Source organism: Falco naumanni, chromosome 4 (assembly GCF_017639655.2).
Source record: "Falco naumanni isolate bFalNau1 chromosome 4, bFalNau1.pat, whole genome shotgun sequence".
Classification (NCBI taxonomy): Eukaryota; Metazoa; Chordata; class Aves; order Falconiformes; family Falconidae; genus Falco; species Falco naumanni.
In genome coordinates this window covers 79,472,366-79,485,407 of record NC_054057.1, presented here as the reverse complement: position 1 = coordinate 79,485,407, position 13,042 = coordinate 79,472,366, and the positions used below count along the sequence as shown (strand labels likewise).

Here is a 13,042-nt window from a genome sequence, read left to right as displayed (position 1 = left end):
TGAAGTAAACGCATTTATTGACAATTGCTTTCATTTCAGCGGTTGCTAGTACAGAAATTGTTGCACTGACATAAGCAAAGTGTTTACTCTTAAGAAATGAAATATTTTACTTTCTCAGAATTAAAATTCTCCAAATCTCACTTCACAGCTGCAATAGACACAGAACTACAGGCAGTGAGACAGAGCTGTAAGAGACCTTCTTTCCTGCCTGAAGATGCTATTGTTCTCCAGCAATTTCTTCTTATTTAATGAACAGAAGGGGACTCCAAGGCTGGAGATGTTTCTATCAAATAATGAAAATTCATGCCAGAAAATGAAATCTTTTTTGAGTACACAAAATTTAAAAAAAACCTGAGGATGAACAGCTAAGAACTGATACAGCCTTAAAGTTTGGCCCACTATTCCATGTGCAACTGTAAGAAGTAAGTGTGTGTACACTCCAGTACATGCTGCTTCATAAAGCTAAGAGTGAAATGTTAAACAGGTGTGACCATCCAAACCAGGTCAAGGGAGTTTTTTCTGGTTTCACCTCTAAGTGGCTGCAGAAATAGACTGGTCCTATAGCAAGTGTCTACTATGGCAAAGAACCACGGTCTGTTCTACAAATGGGGTCACCTGCCTAACAGCATACTTCATTTTAAAGACCACCAGAAGTGGTACAGGAGTTCTGTCTATTGTGTGTGATCAGAATAGAGGGTGAGCAACAAAGCTACTTTGTACAACAGAATATTTGTGGATAAAGCATGGGAGAAGCTGGCACTGCCTGTCATCAACACATATGTCAAACAAGAAAGGTTTATGGAGGTCATATGGTGGTATCAATAAAGAGAAGTCTTTCCATCTTCAGTTGATTATAGGAGGGCTGTGCTGAGTTTAAACATGCTGCATTTAAGGACATAGCATTTGAACCACTCAAATCCATGCATGCCTTTTCTCCAGCTTGGAGCTTAGAAAATCAACATCAGCAGTATCTCCTCACTGATCTTGGATACCATCTAAAAGAGATGGGTCACCAGCCAAATTCTGGTGAACCTGTGGGCATTCAGACTAGAATGGAGCGTATATTTTGTTCCCTTTCCCAGCAGGGCTTCAGTAACTGCAACTATGGTACTGACATTACATGCTTTGCAAGCAGGTACAAACATCACATCTTGGTGTTACCTATAGGTTTTGATGCACAGGCATTTAACAAAAACAGATCAGAAGGAGGGCAGTTATATAGAGAAATTTATATGGTGTTAATGGAGTGAAAGAAGTTCTGTTAAATTCCAAACAGTATTACATCCGTCCCCACTCTTTGTTTCTTAATTCGTGTCTCTTGATCTTCCCAGTGTTTGTCTTTGGCAGCTCTTGGACAAATTCCACCTAAATAAAGACAGAAAACAATGTAGCATGTTCTACAGAGTTGGTTTTCGAAAACTGCCTCTCAATATAGGTGGAAAACTAAGGACTGCTATCAGTAAGGACTGCTTGTCTACTGGATCCCATCCAAGCCAAATGAAGCCAGCAGATTGTGCCACTTGTGAAACAGTTTCTCTGGCTCTCTGTGTAGCTGCCTGTCAGCTAACCAAACTGAGCTGTGTAACATGACAGCTGTAACAGAAGGATGAATACCTAAATGCTATCAGAGGTCAGAGATGAATGACAAGAAGAAGAAAAAAGGGATGTTATTGGCATAAAGTCTTCAATGGTTCTTAGTCCCTACAAGTTCTACACAAGTGAACTGAGGCACGCTAGTAGCTCTTTTCCTGTAGTGCCAGGATTACTGAGAAACCCGAAGTGTATCACAGAATGGTTTGGGTTGGAAGGGATATTAAAGATCATCTAGTTGCAACCCTCCCCTGCCAAGGGTAGGGACATCTTCCACTAGACCAAGTTGCTCAAAGCCACATCCAACCTGGCCTTGAGGACTCGCAGGAATGGGGCATCCACAGCTTTTCTGGGCAACCCATCCCAGAGCCTCGCCACTCTCACAGTGATATTTCTTCATTATATCTAATCTAAATCGACCCTCCTTCAGTTTAAAGCCATTTCCCCTGCTCCTATCGCTACATGTCCTTGTAAAAAGTCCCTCTCCAGCTTTCCTGGCACTGGAAAGCTTCTGTAAGGTCCCCTTCAGGCACTGGAAGGCTGCTGTAAGGTCTCCCCAGAGCCTTCTCTTCTCCAGGCTGAACAATCCTCCTGGGCTTTCCTCTTATTTATCAACTGTGAGGACCAGTAGATAAAAACTTATTCAAATTCAGCCAGGTACTACCCTAAGTCACCAGAGAGTGCTCGGCTGAAGATTAAATAAAAAGTGGAGAATTATGATTGTGAGCCTGACTTAGAACATGCAGATCTACCTAGGATAGCCTACAGAGCCCAGAAATTTTTGAGAGGTTTAAACACTTTACTCAAATGCATGATAAACAATGCAAGCTAATGTTATGTAGGAAAGATTTTCTGAAGCCAGTGCTCTAGCTGAATCTTTATGTCTGTCTCCTTCAGGTGAATCATCAAAATCCAAATAATAATTCTACTGAGATTTATGGAAGGATGCCCTGGTTTAAAGCTTTTCCTCGGAAGCTTTTACCTTTCTAGGGTATTTATATGGAGCAGTAGTTTTCTTGACGTGCTCCTGTAAGTCACATGCTAAGCTCTCCAGGTCACTGGATGAAAAGGTTGGGGACAGGACCACAAATGCTTTCACAACCTGTAAGGTAATATCAACAAAAGTGACTTGACACCATCCATTTTTAAGAGCTAATATACAGGTTACCAGTGAGCAGTACTGCTCACAGTCCAGTCATGACGTGCAAAAGGGAGGAACAGAGAAACCAACACAATGCCCAGCTTCTGCACATGTATGTACAGAAAAGAAAGTTGAAAGCACAGTTTTCCTGTCCTCACTGCAAAGCAAGAGCACATGCTCTGTCCTCTCAGTGGGTGTCAAGAATTAGGAGTAATAAGGTGTCTCTGTAGAGTTCTCCCTGAAGCTGAGGGACATGTGGTTTCCCTCTCAAGCTCACACTGAGGACAGTAGGTCCATATCATCCCAGCACAGGACTGTGCTTTCTCCATAGGTGTAGCCCAAGTCTAATTCTAAGGCAGTTATAGTATAACTTCAGCTATACCAAGACAGCCAGAAAAGACAATTCCATTGTCTAGGCAAGTGCTTAACAACAAAGGGAAAGTAAATATCATTGTAATGTTCTCCACAGAGACAACCTTCTTGGGATGAAAAGAAACTAAGAAGAGCAAAGGCATGTAAATGGGAAGAGATTTTGCCCATCACTCCAAGTAGGATTATCCATGATGACATGACTGCCTTACAGCTGTACATTATTCATAAAGTAGGAACCGCTTTATATAGTTACACATTTAAACAAACATACTGCTTCCCCTAGCACTGTTCAGCATCATTACCTCTCCTCGGAGGGGATCTGGGCTGCTGACAACAGCTGTTTCTGCTACTGCTGGGTGCTCTATCAGGGCACTCTCTACTTCAAATGGCCCAATGCGATATCTAGGTAAGGAAAAAAAAATACAGAATTTGGTTTTATGAGCTGGAAAACCAGTACCAGATGTTTTTTAATTGTCATATTGCAGAAGAAATCCCAGAAAACAAACAAAACCAACAACCAACTACAGAAACTTCAGGCAGATTGGGAAAGTTGGCTGTGTTAGAACACGGGAGCATTTCATTGTGGTCACATGGTAAAGAATTGCTGGGGCTGTGGATACTTCTCCACCTCTCCCCTTTCCTTGTGGCTTCCTAACTAGAGCTGCATCCCATCCTGATAGCTGGGGTCTGCACTACCAGCTGATGCCACATTATGGTATCCCACCATAAAACACTAAATTGTTTCATTTCAATATGTTAAAAATACAATGTTTCAAATGCTCTTTGAGTCCAATAGAGAGAGCCTTAAATTTTAGTCAAAACCCAAAGTAGATTAAAATCCCTCCTCTGTCAATGTAAGTCTTTACTCTTTGTCCAAGCAGATGAGATGTTGCAGGGGAAGCAGATACAGAGATGCCACTGACATCACCAAGATGATACTGCAGGTCTATGAAAAGCTAACAATAAAAGCAAGTATTCCTAAGTCAAGAGGTCAACACATTCATCACAGCGCTATTATGTTAGAAGCTCACCAGGAACACATGTAAGATTATACAATGGCAGCTTTAGAAAGGAAGTGTGCAAACTGACCCTGAAGAAATGATGATGTCATCGTCTCTTCCAATATACTGAAAATATCCATCTTCATCCATAGTCCCTCTGTCTCCAGTGACGTAAAAATCCCCACGTTCAGTTTCTGCAGTTTTCTTAGGGTTATCCTCAAAGTGGTTTACAAACAGTAGTTTAGATTTTGAGCATGCTACAGTGCACATAATGTTAAATGCACTGGAACTTAATTTTTTAGTCAAGGATGTTCAAGAATTGTACCAATATTGCTATAAAATACAATAAAAAAGGTTTAGAAAAACATTTTTAATCTTTAAAAAGATTTTTAACTCAGTCTTGAGCAAACTCTTCTCTTCCCTTTTCTAACATCTCATTAATCGAAACAAACAAATTCCTCTGATAATAAATAATAAACTGGTGAAAAATATTCAGCTTTTTGAACCACTATGAAATTGGAGACATTTGGGGGATATTAGTGGTGGTGAGGAATAAAATAAAGTCCTTACTACATATCCAGCGAAGAAACCAAGTGGTCTTACAGGTTTGCTTCTGACAGCAATTTCCCCCTGTTGGCCTGGAGGCAGAATATTAGCATTTTTATCTATGATCTAGAATGGAAAACAACATATATTTTAGTCCAATGGGGGCAGAGGATGGACCAAACCCAAACCCAACCAACCAAAAAACCAACAAAACAATCTAAAGAGCAGCCAACAAACCTGAACATCATAAAGGGGAACTGCCTTCCCCATTGATCCAGGTTTAATCTTCATTCCTTTAGAAACACAGCAGATTATTCCCTGTAAAAATCAAAACAAAGTTTTGCAATCGAAAACTGCTACACTCACATTTAATTCATTAAATGTATTTTCTAGAATAATTTTGAAGTAAGGAATTAAAATTAATAGGATTCTATATGTCAGTGCTGTGTGGTACAGATAAGCAAACTCAAGAAACTCCCTGAAAGAATCCTGTCCCATTATTTGCAAAGAATTCATGCCCTCTGCTAACCAGTTGTCTTCCATAGATTCAAACTCTGCCCTCTTGCCCGTCACTGTCACTTGGAATTTGCTAAAGGACATTTATGGAAATATTAGATCACACCTCCACCCAACAATCCACATTTCTGGCAGGTGCTGTGAGAAGAGCCATGTAGGGGTGTTCTTTCAGAGGTTTTCAAGGAAAGGAGATTATCAAAACATTCACAAGAACATGAAGGAAGAAACAGGCTGTGTTCTTTCAAAACAAACCTTAAAACATCGTAAAGCAAAAAGGAATTATGAAGATTTCATAGAATATTGACCCCACAGATATACCGTTTCAGTCTGGCCATATATTTCATGGATGTCCAGCCCAGTCTTGCTTTTCCACTGCTCCATGACTTCTGGGTTGAGTGGCTCCCCTCCACTCATGCAGTGCTTCAGGTTCATGAACTTGTAGCTTCGCAGGAGTTAAAAAACAAGGAAGGCAGTACTTCAATCTACTGGGCAAGACAACTGGCATCCAACTATAAACAAATAATACTGGAGAGCTGATTACTAGGAGAGTTACTGCCATGAAGTGAAGAAATCTGAGGATTCCTGATCCTTTGGCTCCTGATACAGCAAGGATATCAGTCTGTGCTCAACACTATACAAATGAGTAGTAGTAGTCAGTCAAACACACAAAAAAAATAAAGTAAAATTTTTGCTGAAGTCAGCTGGGATTTAAGGACATGCCTGTAACTAACCACACAGCAATGTGCTGAGCCAGGGCCCTAACTGCTGACCCTCTGCAACAGCCCAAGTGAGAAAATGCAAGAGGAGAGGAAGGAACAGTGGCTAGCAGTGAGAACTGGAGCAGGGGATGCTGTACAACTACCACAAGTCACTCCCTCACATTTATTGACACTGACTTCCTAGGATGACATTCCTTCCCAAAGCATAGATAATTAATGTGGTAATTGAAAATTATGATAAAGAATTTAACAGGCAGTCACTCATCCCCTCAGGGATTTGCTCACGAAGTTCAGTAGTGAAAGTCTCAAATTTCTGAGGGAAAACATCAAGTTTCTCCATGTTTGATCATAAAACTCAGCAAAACTCACGATTTTTGTATGACGATCTTTTCACAAAGGATATTCTAAACTAAATTTCTACCCTATTTTGGGTCAAGCAGCTAGATCTGGGAGCTCACTGAAGTTTAGTTAGGGTAAATTAAATATTAGTAAATAATTTCTTTACATACTTGGAAAGATCACTTTGTACCAGCATGCGGAACAATGTTGGAGCACCAACCAGCACGTCAATGGGGAATCTGCAGAGAGTCTGGCGAGTTAAACAACAAGATGGACATATGAAGCTCAGACAAAACACTGCCTCGTGGATATACAGTATACAGGTGATACAGGAGGCAAATGTATCTCTCCTTTCTATGTAAAAGCACCATGCTCTCTGCTGCAAAGAAACCTTCCTACAGCTGGTGTAATATACAGAGATTCACAGTATATTTGATTGGACAAAATCTCACGCTAACACGTTTACGTGACATCCAGACGGCACCGTTTGGAGCACAGCCAGAATAAGGCTGTCTCTATCTGCATTACAGTGAGGTTTTCGCTTTCATCTTGGCCAGTGTGGGCAGAGCAATGCTGCAGTTTCAGTCTGCATTAACAACAGCTGATATTACTTCCACAGTCACCAGAACAAAAGGCAAGCAATTAGGGCTGCTTTTGGATGATTTGCATTCATGTGCTCTTCAGCTATGAGCAAAACGTATGAACGAACCGCAGGTTTGGCCCTTTCTGTGTACATTACAGATGCAAATAGGGGCTTTACACAATGGATACAGCATCTCAAACACAACTATGGACACAACCCTCATAAAACTTAATAGATGGTGTTAAGAATTTTCTTTTTGCACTCTTTCTTCAGATTAACACATCTCCATGAGTTTTTACTTACATTTAGGATGGTTGCTGATTCAATCCGTGGTAGCTTATGTATAAAGATGCATGATCCAAAAACCCAGGAATCAAAAACAGATGTCAGTGAAGCTAGTACCCAACCTGTGTCTGCTGTGCTCCATATCATGTCTGAGGGAGTCAAATCCAACCAGTACCTGATAAAGCAGAAAAAAAATATTACTGAAAAGATAATGAACAATTTTTGATTAAAAAAAAAGCCCAAACCTCAAACAGAAAACAAAAAAACCAAGCCCAAGATTTTCTGACAAGATGCACTGGGCATTCTGAGAAAGTTTATTTTTTGAGCTAGCTCTAGGACAAAAGGGCATCTAACTATACATTTGCATTAAAAAAAAATATATATATATACACACCCATACATATATGATGTCAGTCATAACACAGGACCAAGTAAGGGGAAGAGAACAGTCTGAATTTCAGTGAAGTGACTTTCCACTAGGTAGGAAGACAGGGCTGTAGCAGCAGCATTCACGGGTGCTGTGTTGGACACCAGGTATTTCAGTTCTAAGGCTGCTGAGGGACCAGGGTGATCTCTGCAACCAACATAAACTCAGCCTCTGCTCATCTACACATGTCACAAAGCTTTTGCAGCTCAAACAGCATGGTATCTCTTAGTTCTTTGTTCTAAAGTATTCCCAGCTGATAGCTATCCTTTGAACAACTCTAAAGAAAGGGTAAGAGGTATTCATTGAAAAATGGAAACACTGGGGGTAATCCTACTCCCCTAGAAATCTGCTGGAGTTTCTAGTCCGATTTCAGAGGAAGAAGCATTGGGGCCATACATTGGTATTTCTTATCCAGTAATTTTTCATCAGTTCTGCTACGCAGCTTCAATTATCCCATGATCAAACAGGCTCAAACCTTTCATACCTTTCACTTAAAAGGGGTCTGAAACCAAGACTACCCTGGGAATGTTCAGTCATCTTTGGAGAACCTGTGGTTCCACTGGTAAAGTAGAAACTCACTGAGTCTTGAATCCTTGTTTTGACGCAGGAATGGTCAGCAGATTGGTGTCTTTAAAACAGAGAACGTAATCATGAGTGGTTACTTTACACAGGCTTCACAATGTGATGAAGTATGGCATAATGCAGAACTCCCACCCAAAAGCTCCACAGAAGGTTTTCACCAGATTAGACTGAAATCATGTGGAGTTACACTTCCTCAAAGACAGACCCCCCCGCTTAAGAAGAACGGGATAGAAACTTCCCAAAACAAGATCACTGTTAGTATGCAACTCTAATATGGATCAGCAATCAAGTAGTCACTATTACCACCTTAATGCTGGCATTTGATGAGTATTTGTAGTTGATGGATAGTTGTAAATGAGCACTTGTGGAGAATAGGTTTGCTTTCTGCATCATGACTGCGGTGTCACTAACGTACTCACTTGTACAGGTGAGTGAAGTTCAGCCACCCCTCCCTTCTGCCTTTGGACACCATTAGCTTGGTTTTCAGAGACTGACACTGAGATGCCACTGAGTCCACAGCCGGAGCCAGTGTGTCATCGGTAATGATGCACTTGGCCTTTGAAGCCTGGAGTCGGTATAAGATGTCTTTGGCTGATAATTGGGATGTTCCTGGAATAAAAACAATTCCTGGAAGAGCAATAAAGTCAGTATGGGATGTCATTTTTTATATCTGATTCTTTTCTAAGAACCTAAACTATTAACTATTCTCAAACTGACCTCTGAGATGAATTTGCCCTGACATTCCCAAGCCAAATAGTTATAGTGGAGTAATGCAGCTGCTTGTGCTCTCCTGTAAGGAATGAAATGTGGAACTGTCTTGTGATTTCCATGACTCTTCCCTGCCTTCTGTCATCTCCATGCCTGCTGCACAGGCCACCTACTATGGCACCTACTGCGTATTCATTGACTGCCTGCATAGTTGGTAGCTCGGCCACTCACTAGATTATTACATTGCTTTTCCTGTATAAACTTTATAAGCTATATAAAGTCTTGATCCTCTCAACCAATTTGCGTTAGCCAGTTTTACCAGTCTCAGGTATGCTCACTGACCTGCTCGCATGCAAGCCACAACCACCAGCCACCATTCTGGGATGCGTGGCAGGATCACAAGAATTCTGTCCCCCTTCTGCAGTCCACATACTTTAGTCAGCCCATTGGCCACTTTCCGAGACAGGAACCCCAGCTCCTCAAAGCTCCACTTCACTTCTTCTCCTTCTCCACTTACCCACCACAAGGCAGGGTTTGATGGTCTCTTTCCAGCCTACAAAACACAGAGATTTAAAACAAAAACACGAATTTTATTCTGGAAGACCATGAAATTATAATGCACAAATATCTGCAAATTATGGAAAATCTGAGTATTTCACAACTGGCATATACATACAAGCAATTATTTTTTCCTTGTCCTTAATGAATCAAGATTTGCTATGGCAAGCTCAGATATTACCAACAAATTCTCCTTTTCTGAACCTGAAATGTTTACTAGCCCAACTGTCTCCAGACTCAAATCCTACTGTGGATCCTATTTCAGTGTTTAAGCCTTATGCTGAGCATTAATGCTCCTACAAAATAATGGATAACATGAAATACTTCACATAATACTCCTGATATTCTGCAAGGAGTTGTGGAATACTGTTAAACAGAAGCAGCACAGGCAGAGGACAAAATCAAACAACAGGAGGACAGGGAGTCCCAGGACTCCTTCTAGTCTGACAGCTCAGGAAGAGGGGAGTTCAGTGGTCTCTGACTACAGGGCATCTGGACAAATGCAGAATGCACTTTGGAGCCAGGCAATTAAACATTGGTGGGAGGATTTCCCTTAGCATGCAATGTTACTGTTCTGTTTCCTCTATTTTTATGATATGACTATCTAATATAGCATGCAGAAGGAATAAGCACAGCCATTCTGAGGTTAAATCAAAGTCCAAAGGGATTCACCATTGCTTTTTCTGCCTACACAGGGAGCACCAAGGGTCAGAGACACTTTTAAAATCAAGCAAGAAAGAATGAGATTTTGTATAATTTCCTAATACAAATTGGTTTTGGCAACTGATTTTTTTTGATAAAGAAAAACCCCCAACTTATTTCAATGACATTTCAAATCAAAGTATCTCACATCTGCACAACAAAATCTTCTACCTTTTCAATCTCAGACCATTTGTCCAGCACATCACTTGCAAAGTTAAAGTACTTTGGTATCTCCTGTTCACCCTGCCTGACAGACTTGTACTGTGAATATACATCAGAGGCAAGCAGCCTGGAGTGTCCATGGAAAGTCCTATGAGGAGGCTTCAGGGTCCACAAGGATTTTAGAGTCTGTAATTTAAACAGCTTCATGGCAGAAGACGATGTACGTAGATGCTGTAGACTATATAAGAAAATCAGAACTGTTGCTATGAATCCTGCAACAAACAAACAAAAAAATAACCTTGAGATTATCCAAAGACAATTCAGTTATGAATTAATGAGTTATTAACTGAAGTCACAGCCAAAGTGATGCTTTTAACAGTTCAATTAAACGTGAAATTCTCCATCCTGCTTGCTTTCATTTTTTTTATACCACCAGCTTTTTAAGGACCTAATGTGCTGTACTGAACCGGTATCTTGTGTGTATCTCAGCTGATCCTTAGAGATTCCCTATGTGTTCTTTGGGGCTGCTAATTGCTCACAACTCTCCTTAGACAAACATAACATCAGATGTTACTGTTTGCATTATAAGGAGGTTACTGGTTCTTACAGCGAAGCATTCAGTAGCTGATTCTCTATTCTTTCACATGGAGCTGAAGGATGTTTCCAGACTACTTCCATCAATATTCTCACTGGTTTAGCTTGAACAGTTCCTGACTGATATACCCATTCACCACATAGATCCCAAGAATCTTCACTTCAGTAATCAATTATATAGGTCCCCAAATTTGATTTAGACACTTCTACATTTGCTTGCTGTAAATGCCCTCTTACATCCGTAGTCATCACAATGATCCTAAAAGCTCTCCAGTCCCATTCCTTCCTTCCTTCCTTCCCATTGCTTCTCTTTTTATATTACTATTATTTTTGTTGTTGTTATTATTTTCATCAGTCTAGAAGATTGCTTCAGAACTGTGCTCAACTCTAAAAAATTTAATGCTTGTTTGAAGGCTTCTCGTAAGTGCACAGGGAGATTATCAAACATGGGAAAAAAAATCCCTGGCCTGTGTCTGGAAGAGCCTGCAGTCAGAGCAGGAGCCAGCGGAGTCCTGGATACCTATGATAATTCCAAAACCTGCGCCCATCTACTGATTTTGCTTTTTCAACTACTGAACACAAGTTACTAAACTCAATACAAGCTTAGGTGAGTGACTGTTGAAATACAGGTAAATTTTCTTTTCTATTCTTACAAAGGATGAAGCTATCCACAAACTAGGAGCAAAATTATAGGTAAACTCTTGATTAAATTCTTTTCCATGTGGAACTTCTGTGGCTTGAGCAAAGCTGCAAAGTTTTGCCCTTTGTCCCAGGTTTTTAAGTTTGGTTTGCATTCATTTACCACTTGTCCCACATCTTCAACCGTAACCACTTATCCTTACACCTCTGAGGCATGGATCTCACTTTTGGTCAAATTGTATTGCCCAAGAAAAAGTAACTTATTTAACAGTGGAAGTATTTCCTTATTCCTTAGCAGGAGCTTTTACAGTAATATTTAATCTGCCTATCAGGTGAATGAACTCAAATTCCTAGAACTTACACAACTTAAATCTTTTCACTGATATCTGACAGCATAAAAAATCTGGATGCAGATTTTTCCCCCCCAGAACACATATTCTGTCAAAACAAACTAATTCACGGTGTTCTCCATGCTACATGGAGACTATGGTAGAGAAATACTGACCAGCTGTAAATAATCCTATAGGATATGATTTGCTCCTGAGAAAGAATCATAGGACACTGATATAAAATTAGGTGTTATTATGTCCCTAAATGCCACCCACTTCAGAAGCAGAACTACAGAGCAGAAACTTACTCAGATGGTACTTACATTTTAAATCAAAACCTCTATTAACAGGGCCTGGTGGAAAAAATTAATCTGAAAAGGTTTTACTTGTTAAAAATAGTCTTTTAAATATTCCCTAAATAAGTCCATAGAAAATGGATGTTAATAAAGGGTTTTAATGCCATATTATGGGATATACATTAATTTTTATTGCTTTTTCTTACTTAAGGAAATGATTGCCAGATTGCCAGGTTTTCATTAAATGTAACCTTTCTTTGAGGCTGTGACGACTGTTAATGCCAAACCCCAATGGATCCACTTTCATTCCTTTAACAGAAAAGCCTCATCATTTAGATTATTCTTTTTAATAAACATAGCAAGATATTTCTTATTTCTTAGTCTGCTCTAATTCTATGATGTAGCTATAATCTACAGATTTCAGAGCACTGCAATGACAAAATCTATACAATAGCCCTTAAAGAAAGGAGGAGAAAAAGAATGTTAAGGAACAGTATTCAGGATTGGAAATGGTATTCAAGACTGGCAAGATGAAAAATGTTTTAAATCCAGGATTCCCTAGTAGTCTATAAAAAAAGTCTGAAAAGTTTTGCTTGAGAGCTTTCAACAGTTTTTAGCACTTCTTCATCCACAAACTCAGAGGTGAAAATGAAGTAAGGAAGTTGAGGAAAAGTCCCAGTAATGGTAAAGTCCTCTAAACTGCTGCAAGAATCAGAAATTATTTTTCCTGATTGAGTAACATCTGCTTCTTTTCAATGATCAGCAACACTAGGAATTCAGACAAATAATGTTTTCCTGACCTGTTTGCTCTGGACAGCATAGATTGAGAGCTGACTAGGGTAGATCCTCTTCGTTTGGTTCATTCGGCTTTCAGGACATGCATTTCCCAAATGAGGCACTGTAAAGCTTAGCCTTTATCTGCAGATGTGAAACCTGGATGCTCTGTCAGGAAG

General features: G+C 40.0%; 1 protein-coding gene across 3 annotated transcripts; it reads right to left on the bottom strand.

Moving 5' to 3' along the window:
- Positions 1-13,030, bottom strand: LOC121088112 (acyl-coenzyme A synthetase ACSM4, mitochondrial-like). Of its 3 annotated transcripts, none has more exons than XM_040593830.1 (14): positions 12,890-13,030; positions 10,241-10,503; positions 9,152-9,362; positions 8,521-8,728; positions 8,004-8,147; positions 7,111-7,267; positions 6,395-6,474; positions 5,485-5,608; positions 4,888-4,968; positions 4,675-4,776; positions 4,193-4,320; positions 3,406-3,505; positions 2,573-2,692; positions 1-1,365 (listed from the first exon to the last, which is right to left on the bottom strand). In XM_040593830.1, exons 2-14 carry the CDS (start codon positions 10,436-10,438, stop codon positions 1,279-1,281), a joined length of 1,740 nt encoding a protein of 579 aa, XP_040449764.1. In that variant the 5' UTR covers positions 10,439-10,503; positions 12,890-13,030; the 3' UTR covers positions 1-1,278. The 3 variants fall into 3 exon arrangements, with proteins under 3 accessions (XP_040449764.1, XP_040449765.1, XP_040449766.1); XM_040593831.1 differs by having other exon boundaries at positions 8,521-8,710; XM_040593832.1 differs by lacking the exons at positions 1-1,365; positions 2,573-2,692; positions 3,406-3,505 and having other exon boundaries at positions 4,219-4,320; positions 4,675-4,742.
- Between the last annotated feature and the right edge of the window lie 12 nt (positions 13,031-13,042).